General features: G+C 47.2%; 1 protein-coding gene across 5 annotated transcripts in view; it reads right to left on the bottom strand.

Annotated features, from left to right (window-relative positions):
- Positions 1-106: 106 nt before the first annotated feature.
- zbtb46 (zinc finger and BTB domain containing 46) overlaps positions 107-13,554 on the bottom strand; it is a 53,182-nt gene continuing 39,734 nt past the window's right edge. For 2 of the 5 annotated variants that reach the window (XM_029833167.1, XM_029833168.1), the window contains exons 5-7: positions 10,386-10,738; positions 8,532-8,571; positions 4,594-7,884 (exon numbers count right to left, since the gene is read on the bottom strand). In XM_029833167.1, coding sequence (XP_029689027.1) covers positions 7,088-7,884; positions 8,532-8,571; positions 10,386-10,738 — 1,190 coding nt within the window. In that variant the 3' untranslated portion in view covers positions 4,594-7,087. The other 3 variants (XM_029833169.1, XR_003887753.1, XM_011602498.2) reach the window with 3 other exon arrangements.

Here is a 13,554-nt window from a genome sequence, read left to right as displayed (position 1 = left end):
GATTCCTGCTGTTCTGTCCTCCTCTCGTCGATACCGCCCCCTCGTGGACAGCGAGGGGCCATGACGCTCCCAGTCGGGCCAGGAAGAAAACGACAGCACACGCTGGTCATTTTTTTACAGCAGCAATTTCAAAATTTATTGAGATTGATTGGTTTTTGCAAATAATAGTCAAGCTAATTCTTCCACTAAACACTGAAACCAAAAGAGGCCGACCAGATTGGCCCCAACACCAAAACAGGAGGCTCATGGCTGTAAAAATGTGTCGTGATCAGTACTATCAACCGAAAAAAGAAAAAAGAAAAAATCTGCACAAGAGCACTTAAAATCTGCCCGGAACAAAACAGCTGTAAAAACAGGACAGTTTTTTTTTTTTCCTTTTTGATTATTTAACACATTTTGTTACAAACAGGTTCATGATAATCATTGATATAAAGTCAGTATATTGAACAATATTCCCAATGAAAATAAACAAGCCTCAAGTGCGACTTTTTACAAATCAAAGACCCTCTGAAACTTGAGAGAGAAAATAAATAATATATAATAGTAATATAAATTCATATATATGAAGGTATACACGCGTCACTCTTAGTAGAACAAAATCCAAAGTAAAAAGCGCCAATTTTTGAAATATAATATCGATATACCCATTTCTATGGCTTCATGGTTTGCACATGTGAATCAAGCTATACAGGCTAAATGAGGATTTCAATTTGTACACGTGTAAGAATACCCATAATAATCTGCGGTAGAGCAACAGTTCCAGTTTTGCATTGTGTGAATGAGACAGTCGTGCGCAGATTCCCGAAGACATTTGCTTTGGTATGACAACATGAGCACAGGCATGCAGTTAAGACCACAGGATCAGGGCACCAAAGGTCACCAACACACGCGCACACACACACGCGCGCACACACACACACGGTGGGAAGGAGATACTAGACGCCCTGCGTGATTTGTCTCGGAAACAACAAGAAAAAAAATCACTTTGCATCTCGAAATCAGACCGGCAGCGTGTTTTTCATCTCTGTCCATCCACGCAAAACACGCACTGCAGCTGTGGGACAACGTGCACGCTCGCAAGTGCGCGGGTGAAATGTCATTGAGGCACATATCGAGGGGGTTGATGGCGGACGTTTTCCTGAAGTACAACCCGGTACGAGGAAGGAGACGTACAGTACAGAGGAGTGAGGGGACGGTGTGTGGGGGGACGGCAGAGGGGACGGGGGACGGGGGACGGGGGGGTGGCGTCACTCATTAACATCCAGATGTCTCTCAGGGGCCACAAGGGCTCCATAGAGCAGATTTGTCATCAAATCGTCAGGCTCCTTCCTCACCCACCGTTGACATTCATTAAAATATTTCATTGTCTGTTTTACCAAAGAAATATTTGATACATTAGTCAAATCAAAGTTAAAATCATAATTTAAAAAAAAAACCACAAACAAAGTAGCCAGACAAGAAAACACACGCCACAGATTGCATTGCACTGTGAAACTCAGCGTGGGGGGTAATAGTCCAACGCACCTGCAGCAGAGAGGCCTGATATGTGCAACCTGCACTGGCCACAAGTGTCTCCCAGAGTTACGGCTCCAGTGCTCACCTTCCCTTTTCCAAACGGGCGAAGCTGAAAGAAACGCCGGCGCGCAGGATCCGTCGGGCCCGCACGCCGGGTTCCCTCCTGATTGTGATTAAAAACAAAACGACAACGACGACGACAACAACACGGGAATGACAAAATCAAAGTGTTCTAAGATCTAGCTGGTCTTTTCACGCAGCCCTTCACAATAAAACACCAGAATATGTGCACTTTTCTTTTTTCGAGTGACATTTTAAACAAAGTGAAAGCAACAACGAAACTGTTAATCACAACTGTAAATCCAGAAGCACCTGCACACACAGACTGTGAAACAAAAGCACTTCATAAGGTACTACATTTTTTTCTTCTTTTTTTTTTCTTTTTTTGGTTCAATATTAAGCCATTAGTGTACATTAGTGATGCAAAACAAAGCATGTGCAGATTATATGGTTTCAATCAATATTTAAAGTAGACAGTGACTTTGTTCCCCCCCTAAAAAGCAAATACGACATAAAAAGCTTAAACTGGCACAAGGAAAGGTTGATAAAAGCCCCATGGCTTGCTGTCCACAACAAGGCAAAGTATAAAAGCATTTTTTTCTCTTATACAAGATATAAAATATTTTAAAAAAGAAAATAAATCACACGCACACAATAAAGCTTAGCATCCAGCACTTAATAATAATAATAATAATAATAATAATAATAAGAGTAACATCAACAACAGTGATCATAGTTCTGATAATCATAAGACACATTTGCCTCTCTTGAATTGTCAATAAGATGTAAATTATTTTAATAATAATTAAAAAAAACCAATATAGACTTTTTCAGACATTGGACACTCAAACATTCTTGCATACAGACACCCGTCCTGTTCTACCCTACAGAGAGAGACAGAGGGGGCGACTTCTTAAAAAAGTCCACAAAGTTGTTTGTTTTTTTTCTCCTCTCAATAAATAACTGTCAAAACAAAGTAATATTACACTCTACAAATATCAAACTCGGAACTTCAAGCACGGTTTCTCTTCTTACGACCTCACAAAGCCGGAGAAAAACAAAGTGAAGAGTTGATTCTGGAAAGATGTCTGCATATTGTGAGGAATTACGAGACAGAAAAAGAAAGGGATGAGCTGTTCAGGGATGAGAGAGAGACAGAGAGAAAGAGAGAGAGAGAGGGGAAAGAGAGATGGGGGGCTGAAGCTCTCAGGTCCAGAGACAGAAACAGAGAATGTTGGAGCTCGTGTGGATCCCTTGTGTAAATCTTCCAGGTGGGGAAGCTGACAGTAGTGTCCAGTTAGTGTATAAAAGGACCAAAACCTTGAATACACTGTAAAAAAGAAAAGAAAAAGGAAAGTCTTCTTATCTCCCTCCATCTCACACACACTCTCCCTTTAAAACTCCAACCAAAAAAACCCAAAACTGTACATGTGTCAAACCTCCGGCGTTTGTTGGAATGGACCGACAGAAACCGTTCTGATAAACTCAGGCCCAAAAAAAAAAGGGACTCGGGACGAGGCAAAGGCTATATCGACAGCGATCTGCGCAAAGATTCAGTGATTTCTACGTCGCCGTAACAGTCAGGAGGACATGGGGCATGTCCTTAAAGGTAGGTGCGGTCGCCGAGCGGTTCGGGTCAGCAAAGGTCAGGTCAAAAATGTAAACCTCGGGGCTCAGGGCTCTGATAGGAGTCAGATAAAGTGCAAGTCTGCGGCAGTCAGGCTCTGCGTCAACAATGTGCCGTCGCGCTCCTGCGGTCCGTGTTTTCCTTCAGACGCTTTCCCCAGAAACATTCCAGCCAAAGTGCCGACCAAAGATCTCCCCGTGATTTCAGCGATCCTTGGTTTCCATGGTGATTGTGATGGCAAACGCACAAAGTGGCAGTCTAGCGCCGGCCGTGTCCTCGGCAGCGTCCTAGTTGATTGGCGTCGCCACCGAGCGGGAACCTACCAGACTGTCTGACCTGAACCCTCGAGAAAACGAACAGGACAGAGAGCGAAAGGAAAAGACTGCATCAGAATAAAGGAGGTAAGCGGGAGAAGCTTTGCACTCGTCTCTTCGCCGTCACGTCGTGGCTGAGGATAGAAGTGTGTCTGCGTGTGCGTGAGTATGTTTACTCCGGTTTGTTTTTTTTAAAAGTTCTAAGATCATCTTTGCGCGTCTCCTCGAAGCGCGTCCCTTCAAAAGAAGGCCCGCCGACAGAGGGACCGGTGGGTAAAGAGAGCAGGTGATCCTGACCGCCAGGGATCTCCAAAGATCGCTCCAGGAGCTGGAAAAAAAGGGGAACCCTGTCCAGGTCTAGGAGATCCACCCAAAGTCCTTCTCGCTCCCGTTCTGCTGCTCCCCCTCCTGCGCCGAAGAGTCGCTCTCCTCCTTCTCATTGTCCAGCGCTCCGTGTGCCTCGGCGGCCATTCCCGAGTCCTTCCACTTCACCCCTTCCTCCTCGGCTTCCCCCATCATTTCCTCCTCGCCGTCGCCGTCGCACTCCGCCTGGTCGTCGTGGAAGCGGTCGCCGGGATACAGCTCCTCCTCCGGAGAGATGTCTCCCGCCGCCTCGCCGTTGTGGTCCAGCAGGGCGGCCATGCCCCGGCCCGAGCAGTCGGCACAGACGCCGTGGCGCCGCGAGCCGTGCTTGATGCCAACGCTGGCCGCTGACATGAACACCCGGCTGCACACTTTGCACACGTACTTCTTGTCTTTGCTGTGAACCTGTTGGACAGAAGCAGATCACCATTGTTGGTCCTTTATTTGTACCATTTTAACGCCTGCATCCATCTTCCATGACTGTCAGCGCGGGTCTGGGGTGCGGGGGGGTTGTGGGGGTTCTGCTCTCACCAGTGTGTGCCTCTTCATGTGCTCTCTCCTGGTGAACTTCTTGCCGCAGATTTCGCAGGGGTAAGGCCGCTCGCCGGTGTGGGAGCGCATGTGCCTCTTCAGGATGCACTGGTGCATGGCCGAGAAGCTGCAGTAGGGGCACTTGAACTTTTTACGGATCACCGTGAAGTCGTTCACTGCAGAGAGAGAAGCAGAAGAGGGGACGGAGGGATGGGGAACGGGAAAAAGAAAAGAAAACATTAGCATCTGGTGATATTTGTTCGGATAAGCTGAGACGTCACGTTTCCTTTTCTTATAACTAGCAGCGCAGTCAGGAAATGTACCATCAACTCCCATGGCCACCCAGATCCCAGTCAAAGCTACAGTTGCCCTGGCAACTGCTCTTCCTCTATACTAAAGCAATAAAAGCAAAAAGATACTATAAACATGACACAACAGTCGGTCTGCCTCGGCTGCTCTACAAGGTCTGAGCTGTGGACAGACAGAAAGCCAAACAAAGACAGTGACAGTGGGGCTGACGGTTGGGAATAACACGCACACGCACACGCACGCACGCACACAAAACGACAAACACAATAGATCAATTTAATACCACATCTCAACTTAGTGTTGAAGTTCAACCCAGTTATCTAATTCTGAATTCAGTGGAACCAAAGTCAATAATCAGCATCCAAGGGAACATACAATATGGAGGGTGCACGTGTGTGTGCGCGCATGTGTGTGTGATTATGTGTATAATCACACTCCATGCTCACAAAAAAGCAGGATTGGAGTTTTAGGGTAGATGAGCACAACAGCTACTCAGGAAGAGGAAGGGGGCTTTAGGTGACACAGTATAATTACCTCCATCTTCAAACCGACTTCAGGCCTGATTAAACACTCGACAGCAATAAAAATAATAATAAAACAACGATAACATGCAAGTCCGGATCCAGCATAAGAGAATCTCAGCATCATCTTTACGGTTTCAGTTTTCACAAGATTATGTGGAAAATGCAAAAGTGAAGAGAGAATTCCTGCAAATGTGCACACAACTTGGGAATACTCCAGGTTTTCCCAAAGACAGTGAATATGAGCACAGGGAAGTTTCTGTTCCATTTTAGGAGTGTGTTTGTGTGCGTATAAGAGTGTGTGTGTGTGTGTGTGTGTGAGTGAGTGTGTGTGTGTGTGTGTGTGCAGCAAATATTCCCAAAAGACACCAGCTATTTTTACAGCAACGTCGACGGAGAAAACATGGAAAACAGTCCGGACACGTTAAACGTCCTTCGTCCCACACCGCAGTCACCACCGCGCCGCCATTAAACGATGGCGTCGGTGACATCACTATCTGGTCTAAAGGGCATCTGCCGCTCCATCCCCACTTCCTCTTCAGATGAAGGGTCAGGGGTTAAGGAGTGCCGGAGCCGTGAAGGACCAATTACTGTCCGGCCCCGGCTCGCTCAGCTGCCAGAAAACCTACTGATCATGGCCACAGAGTAAATGACACCACCCAACCCCCCCATCTGAGTGGTCCATTGTTTTTCTCTGTTTTTTTGCTGCCTTTGTCTCGTTCGGCACATCCCCTCCATCTGCACTGATCCCGCAGCATTGATTGGAGGTAATCACGTCGGCCCGATGATTGAAGACAAGCTTCTACTTGTCCTGTGGACGTGGAGCTCCAATAGAACCGACTTGTGTTGTTCTCGTTTCTAAACAAAAAAGCGCCACAGATTGACAGGGACTTCTAATTTTCCCAACAATGATTCAGCGGTGAGGATGTATGATTTCATTTAAACATAAATCTTGGCTTTGTTTAAAGCGATTAGCTGGGCTATTTTTTTCTGGACTGTTGCTCCTCTGTGAGTACATTTCTTTGGATTTTGGTCAAAAAACACATTTGTCGAGATTACACTCACACACACACAGTTTGTGATAGTTTTGACCTTGCATCAATTTTTATAATTATTTTCTATGCTAAAATATGCCAGCGTTTAATCAATAATCAAGCAGGGTCACACTAAACATAATTTTTAGCTGCGCCACTGTTGAAAACACTTACATCAGAGATTCAGGCTGATATATTTTGTGAAAACGAATGAACTATTATTTAAGTATGAATTAGTTGAATTCTGATGCTGCTTTCCTGTTGCAGTTCCACGATGTGCCTGTAGGTGGTGTAGTTGTGTGTGTTGTGCGGGGACGCGACGGTCATGAACTGTTTCTGGGAGTCTTTGTGGCGGTAATGTAGAAGTACACACACGCGCACGCACACGCACACAACCACACACAGAGAGATAAAGATCTCACTGCCTAAAAAGGAGAGAAGAGTTTAGTCAGACTGGTGACTGGCGACACCGAGCAAGACAAGTGGTTTAAGTCTGAGTGGCGTAAACATGCCCCCATCTCTTCATCACAATTGAAGGTTCTTCACCTGAGCATGGCTTCAACCGCTACACACACACTCCAGTGAACCCGCAGATTGTGACATACTCCCTAAAGAACACAGCAGTGTTGCATGGCCGGAAAGTTTAAAGATGCACATCGAGTTGTTTATTGATGTTTGAAACACCGTTAAAATATTACAATGACATAAAGCCAACTATGTTAAACTCATTCTTCCTAGCTGAACGGACATTTCCCCATTGTAGCGCGATGTTAACCCTTTTGCCGAGGATGCACCACAGCTAGTCCGCATGATTCAAGACCCTTTTTCACTTTTCCACAGTGGTACTGAGATTTCATCTTTCAGCTCTTGAGAAAATTGCCACAGTGAGTTGATAACCCCTGCCTGGGTCACGTCCAGCCCAGTGGTGCCTCCCAGTATGGTGCCTGGCACCGACCCCACCTGGCAGCACACCTTAATGTGTGTGGCCAGGTTTTTCTGGGTGCTGAAAGCCTTGGCACAGGCCGGACACGTGTGTCCTCTTTCTTTGGAGTGCACAGAGGACAGGTGTCTCTGTAGGTCTGTCCGGTCGCGGAAGTGTTTCAGGCAGTAAACGCACTGCATCAACTTCTTCTTGAAATGGATGGTTTTCTCGTGGCGATCTGCGTTGGATTTGAGGGTGAAGCTGGCGGGGCACTGGGAGCAGTGGTAACGTGCCGGCAGCGGCTCGGCAACCGCGGGGTTGTAGAGGGACTGGTGGAATGGAAGCGGCTGGGACTGGGGCAGGTAGTGCAGCTGGTTAGGTTGGCGATGCATTCCCTGCACGCCCGGCCAATCCAGGGACAACGCCATCAGTGACAGGGTGTGGTGGTACTCATGTTCCCTGAGATCTTCCAAGCTGCTGAACAGCAGTTTACATGGGGAGCAGGAGAACCCCTGCGGGTGCCAGGAGTCGGCGTCTGGCAACAATCTTTTCCCTGACTCAACCTCTTTGTTCAGCGCTCTTGGCTTTTTAGTTTCTCTGCCAGACTCAGACACCGAGGCGAACACAGTCAAGCCATCAGCATAGCGCTCTTCGCCCATCTGATCCCTCTTGACCGGAGACTGGTTACCTTCCAGGATTAAAATAGGGAGAGAAAAAAAAGAGGAGTGAGTGTAAACATGAAGCAAAGATACGGAACAAACTCTCTCGAGGGTTCGCATGTGGACAGGAGGAACACGGGCCTAACAGTATTTACAAAACTAGACAATGAAGCACGTTTTAACCCTTTATAGGTCACTCGTGAAATACTTGTGAAATGTGATATTTCACCAATTTTCCAAAGTTTGTGTGACTCTCGGCTACTGCTGATTGGTTATTCTTGATTGTGTGACTATCGGGGACGTGGCCTGATGTCCTGTGAATGGCTGAGAGGAAGCTTGGTGGGGGAGCCTCATTGTGGACACGTGTGAAATCCACCATTTTTGTTTCATACATCTGAGGGCATCAAAGGGCGTCTCTGCACTGGGCCTAGCTTTTGATTATTCTGTGAATAATTTACTAATTAATAAACACAGGTTGCAAACAATGAAGTCGTAAGGCTTAGCAATAGCATCACTGCTTAGAACTAGAGAAGATCTGGGGGCGGAGCAAGTTTTCTGATTGCATATCTGGTTTTTATCAGAGGATTACACATATTTTTGCTTGGATTGTCCCGACTCGCCAAACCCACACCCTTGCTCTCTTAAGCTCAGCCGGAAGTGACGCTCTGAATCATACCTGTGTCGTCCTTCCTGACATCTTTGTCCATTTTGCCGTCCTGTAGGCAGAAAATCACCCGTTAGATCACACACATCTATAAGGCTTGTATGGAATTGTGTCCGCGCATGCAGGAGGCAGACAGGTGAGACAAACTGCGAAGAGACTTTTTTTTTATATGGGAAATGCCAAAAGAAAGAAAAAAAACAGCACATTAAGAGTTAAAAAAGGGAGAAAGGATATTAACATACCAAAATGATTTGGATGCACATAACAGTTGCGAGCAAAGACATACAAATAATAAAAAAAAACACATCCTGAAAATAGCTGAGGGATCTGGATGCTCCAGCTGTCCTATGAGACACTGAACGAGCAGTTTGGTTGATCTACACTCTTCATATCATTCGCCTGGTACTCGTACACTTAACTCCCCCTCCCCTTTGTGATAGCAAGGTGCACCAAACACCTGTCCTCTATCTTCTCTCTCATCTAAATCCCATCTGAACTCATCCTTCCATCTAGTCTCCATCACGCCCTTGCCGTCGCTTCGCCTCTCCCCTGTTTTTTTTCTTTCGCGGCCCTCCTCCCCCTCTCTAAGAACAGAACACCATGCACTGGGCAAACAGATGGCTTGTCCGTAGAGATAGAGAGGCTCGTTGGGAGGCAGGTCCACTGAAATCAAATGCTGCTCCCAAACACCCAACAGGCACACACATACGCACACACGCGCTCACAGGCTGGCATGGAACTCAAACATACACACATGCTCATACAGCCATGCTTTCTCGCTCTCTCACTCACACACAAACACACACACACGCCCACACTTATACAGGCACACCAAACAGAACAAACAATTTCCTGGGCTGCAGGCGCAAACCTCTCATTGTCTACTTGTATTGATTCTGCTCGGTCTCCTCTCACTACCTGGCCCGTTATCTGCCATCTCCAAACCCGTAGTGCCATTGTGGCTCGGTGTGTCGTCTCTAAATGCGGCCGATACAAACTACTTTGCTACTAATGCCACGCGGGGATTCCTGGATTTTGATGGAAGATTTGGGTCTACAAATATTAAAAAAGATACGAAATGAAAGGAGGAGGGAGAGCAGCGGCGAGTTGGAACTCTGAAAGGAGAAAAAAACAAGCAAACAAAAGCTGGACAAGGAAATAGAAACACGGCAGCGCGGAGTCGAAAGGAAAACATGTAAAAATCGTCCCACACAGTCATGCAGAGAAGGTTTAAGAGATGACGGTGAGTTAAAAAAAAAAAGAACTCCATTAACCTCCATTTCTCCTCATAAACTCTTGCAGCCCCACCCTCCCGTCATGACATCAGGTGACTTTCTCGTCTCCATCATCTCAACAACCTTCTCAAGGGGCTTTCAGACAGGACGCAACTACTGCCGGTTCAGCGGTGGCAGCACAGCAAGCGTGGCGCCGCCTGAGTGCGTCCTCTTGTACTTTAGCTCTGCGTGCTGCGAAGAATATCTGAATCTTAAACACAGAAACAACGCAGAGAGCAAATCACTGACTGCAGCCAGAACCAGCGCTGTACGTGCAGGAGTTTACAGTAATGTTGAGGCGGAGTTCGGTGCCCTGTTGTTGGCACAGGACGTATGCATTTTTACTGGCCTAAACAAAACGCCCAAAGGATCATCATCTCACTAGAACGTTGAAAAATTGGCTCCGTCTCCTACATTTACCCAGCGAGGGCTGGGCGCCATGTGTGAAAGCCCCTTCAGTGTGTTTGTAGCAGCAGGGTGAAGCTGCTCCCTGGGCCTCCACTCTTTCTTCTGCAAACTTTCATCCGTGTGGAGGAGAAGCACCCTGAGAGCAGCCTCTGCCCTGGAGATGAGCCAGGCTCCGTGAACTTACCTCAGGCAGGGTGGAGGGCTCCTGGCCCCCAGGGGTGTCTTCAAATTCCATGTCCAAACCTTCCGTGTGCAGCAGGGGTGCCCCAGCCTGCAGACCGGAGGACGCCAGGGGCAGAGGCTCAGAGGGGTTCAGTGGCGTGGGCGGAGCGGGTGGGCAGTATGCTGATGATGCTGCTGCTGCTGTGGATGATGATGATGATGGTGGTGGTGGCAGGAGTGGTGGTGATGATAGAAGATGAGGAGGAAGAAGAGGAAGAAAGGGAGGAGGAGAGGAGCCAGCCCCCTGTTTGTTATGAATAGTGGCCCCCGTGGCCCCTGGCCGAAGCGTGCTGCAGTAGTTGCTGGAGCGGAGCCCTGAGGAGCACAGGAAACGAGTCTCACCCACCCACTCACGTACAACTGCAACTCTGCTAGCAGCTGGCCACCAGTACACAACGGGAGAGAGTGGGCAGGGGGGCACACAGAGGCTGCCAGTGCTACACTATCAAACACAGTGGAGAGGGGGAGGAAGAAAAACTCTGAAGTTTCACTTTCCACCAGCCGAGGGGAAAGGGTGAGGGCTTCTCTTCTCTCCTCTCTCTTTTTCTTTCACTCCTCTGCTCTCCTTCTCCTTCCACCCACATGTGTGCGCAGAGGATGGCAACATGTGTGTGTTTTCAAGAAAAGCGTGCATGTGCTACGCGAGCGAGTAAAATGCATATAAGGAGAGGGCTCGAGGATCCTCTGCAGCGTGGAGGGAGACAGTTTTGGAGCAGAGCCATCTTGTAACTCAGCCGAAGACTTTGTGTGCGTTCAGGGTAAAGGACACCTACATCAGCCCCCGAAAGATGTTCACCAGCAACAAGTTATGGCATCTTGAATTGAGGATTTCAAAAAGTATTGCGCTCTTTAACTGCTCTATGCTACATTAGCAGCTCCTTTCCTTGATACTGAGAATGGATGTTATTTTTCTAACAAATTACCATATTTTGTGTGTGTGTTTGTATGTGTGCGTGTGTGTGTGGGCCGTGTTTTGGGGAATGTCTCCAGAGTTATGTGGCGGGTTAGCTATTCATCGCCCTCCTCTGCAAAATGGACAGAATCACACAACCATGAGGCACGGCCGTGGATGGATTCCTGGAATGTTAAAGTACCGCGCCCGCCACTCCCCACTCCCACTTACTGAGAACACAAATGCTCGCCTCCCCTCTTCCCCTCGTCCTCGGCCCGGACAGTGGCGGAGGGAGCAACAACTGAGAGGGAAGGGGAGAACGAGGGAAGGGGATGAGCTACAGGTGGTGGCGGGGGAGCGGCTCATGGACAGATGGCTTTCTGCAGTGGACGCTACTCGGGGAGGGACTTCAGGCAGCCAGCCACAAGTTCTACATAAGTGTAATTTTAGATCTAGGTTTCAGTTATGAAAAACAGAAAACTGAGTATGAACAATATTACTTGGAAATCGGCATATTGTCTGATATGGCGGATGTTAGATATTTGAATATTCATGTACCACAAGTGAATGATGTGATTAGATGTAACTAAGAGAAAAGTAAAAATAACACTGCATTAGAAGTAAAAGTATCTATGGACTAGCCTTAAGTATGTTGCCACTATTAGTGCAGGGTTATTATTCTATACTTAGCATACGAAAACGACCTAATTGGAGATAGCTAATGAACTAAGTCGATAGGTCTGAAATAGCCATCTATGCCTGTAACAGTAACTTTACACAACTCTTAGGTAAGACATGTCCTGAAATGCACTGATATATTTTCTAAAGTTTTGATGTTCTATGTGGCTTTGAATGAAGATTCTTGCAAAGACTCAGAAATGCTTTCAAGGTCCTTCACAATGACCCATTCTTCCCATCATCCAAGTCCAGACTTTAAAAAGCCAAAAATGTTACCTGCTGGTTTTGGATGGAACGGCAACAGTATGGACAAGAGTCATGCAATTTTGCGGTTTCCTTTTACAAAAGATGTCTCTCACCTCGTTTTCTTAACCGCTTTACCACGTTCAGGCTCACCGGGAGGGTACGCGAAACAGGTCGATTCCCAATAATTCTTAGTTACACTGAGGAGCCTGATTGACAAACAGGCTACTAACCCACCAGGATATGCACAGGTTGTCAAGGTTGATTCAATGTTAGCTTTATTTATATTAAAAATGTATGCATGTAAAATGTAAAATTGTCAGTGTATTATGTATAATTTCACTTTTGATACTGCATCTGCTGCATAGATTTACATCAGTCATACAGCTGTGTCTCCACCTCCACCCTGTCATTTCATTTAGATCTTATTGAACTTACACTTTCTCTACATGAATTATTCAGTATTTTCTTTGCATCTTTAATTTTTACCGGTCAATACCTTTGATTTTAATTTTTTTATCTATAAAAACATACATGAGCAACTATGACTACAAGGTGCCTAAATGTTAGCGCTGGCAGCGACAGGCTCCCCCTCAAAGAGGAAGTCGTGATGTGACGCTCGTCACTTTGCAGCATAAATGCAGATTTAATTGTGTGCGATTTTCATTCCTGCTGGAAAACCTGGAAAGAGCTTAAGGAGGAGGGGGGGGGGGGGGGGTGGGGGGGGGTGGCATGATGGGTGAGGAGGGGGGACAGAAGCACTTCTGCTGCTGCCCAGTGGGCTCTCCTGACTTGGACCAGGTGGCCTTGCTCTGCCTCCTTCTGCCTGGATCTAAAATTTCTGGAGTTTCAAACTGGCACACTTTGATGCTCCTCAGCTCAAAAGAGGGGGGAGAGAAAAGAGAGAGACAAATAAGGAGAAGCTGTGGTGGCCGGCGAAAAAGGGGTGGGAGCGGGGGGCTAGAGAATGTGAGGGATGAGTGTGAAGGAGGGGTGAAGGAGGAATAGATGGAGAGAAGGAGCGGGGGGGGGGGGGCAGGAAGGATGTCAGGCAGGGGTGAAGGAGAAGTAGGCAGGAGGGGGAAACGGGGTGGGAGTCAGGGAGCAGCGATCTGTCAAACCGTGCAGACTGATCCTCCGCCCAGTAATCTGAGGTACACTGTTTATTTTCTATCCCCTTTTAGACACAGGGACAAACTCAAGGAGGGAGGGAACGGTGTTGGCCAACTTCTCAGGCCTGTTTCCCCAACCCCTATTGTGCAGGGAATTTAAAATAAGGCTCGGCTAACCGAAAACACCACCTTTCTTTACCCAGAGC

The sequence above is a fragment of the Takifugu rubripes genome, chromosome 3, assembly GCF_901000725.2.
Source record: "Takifugu rubripes chromosome 3, fTakRub1.2, whole genome shotgun sequence".
NCBI classification, from domain to species: domain Eukaryota; kingdom Metazoa; phylum Chordata; class Actinopteri; order Tetraodontiformes; family Tetraodontidae; genus Takifugu; species Takifugu rubripes.
The sequence above is the reverse complement of the archived record's forward strand: the minus strand, read 5'-3'. Positions and strand labels throughout refer to the sequence as shown.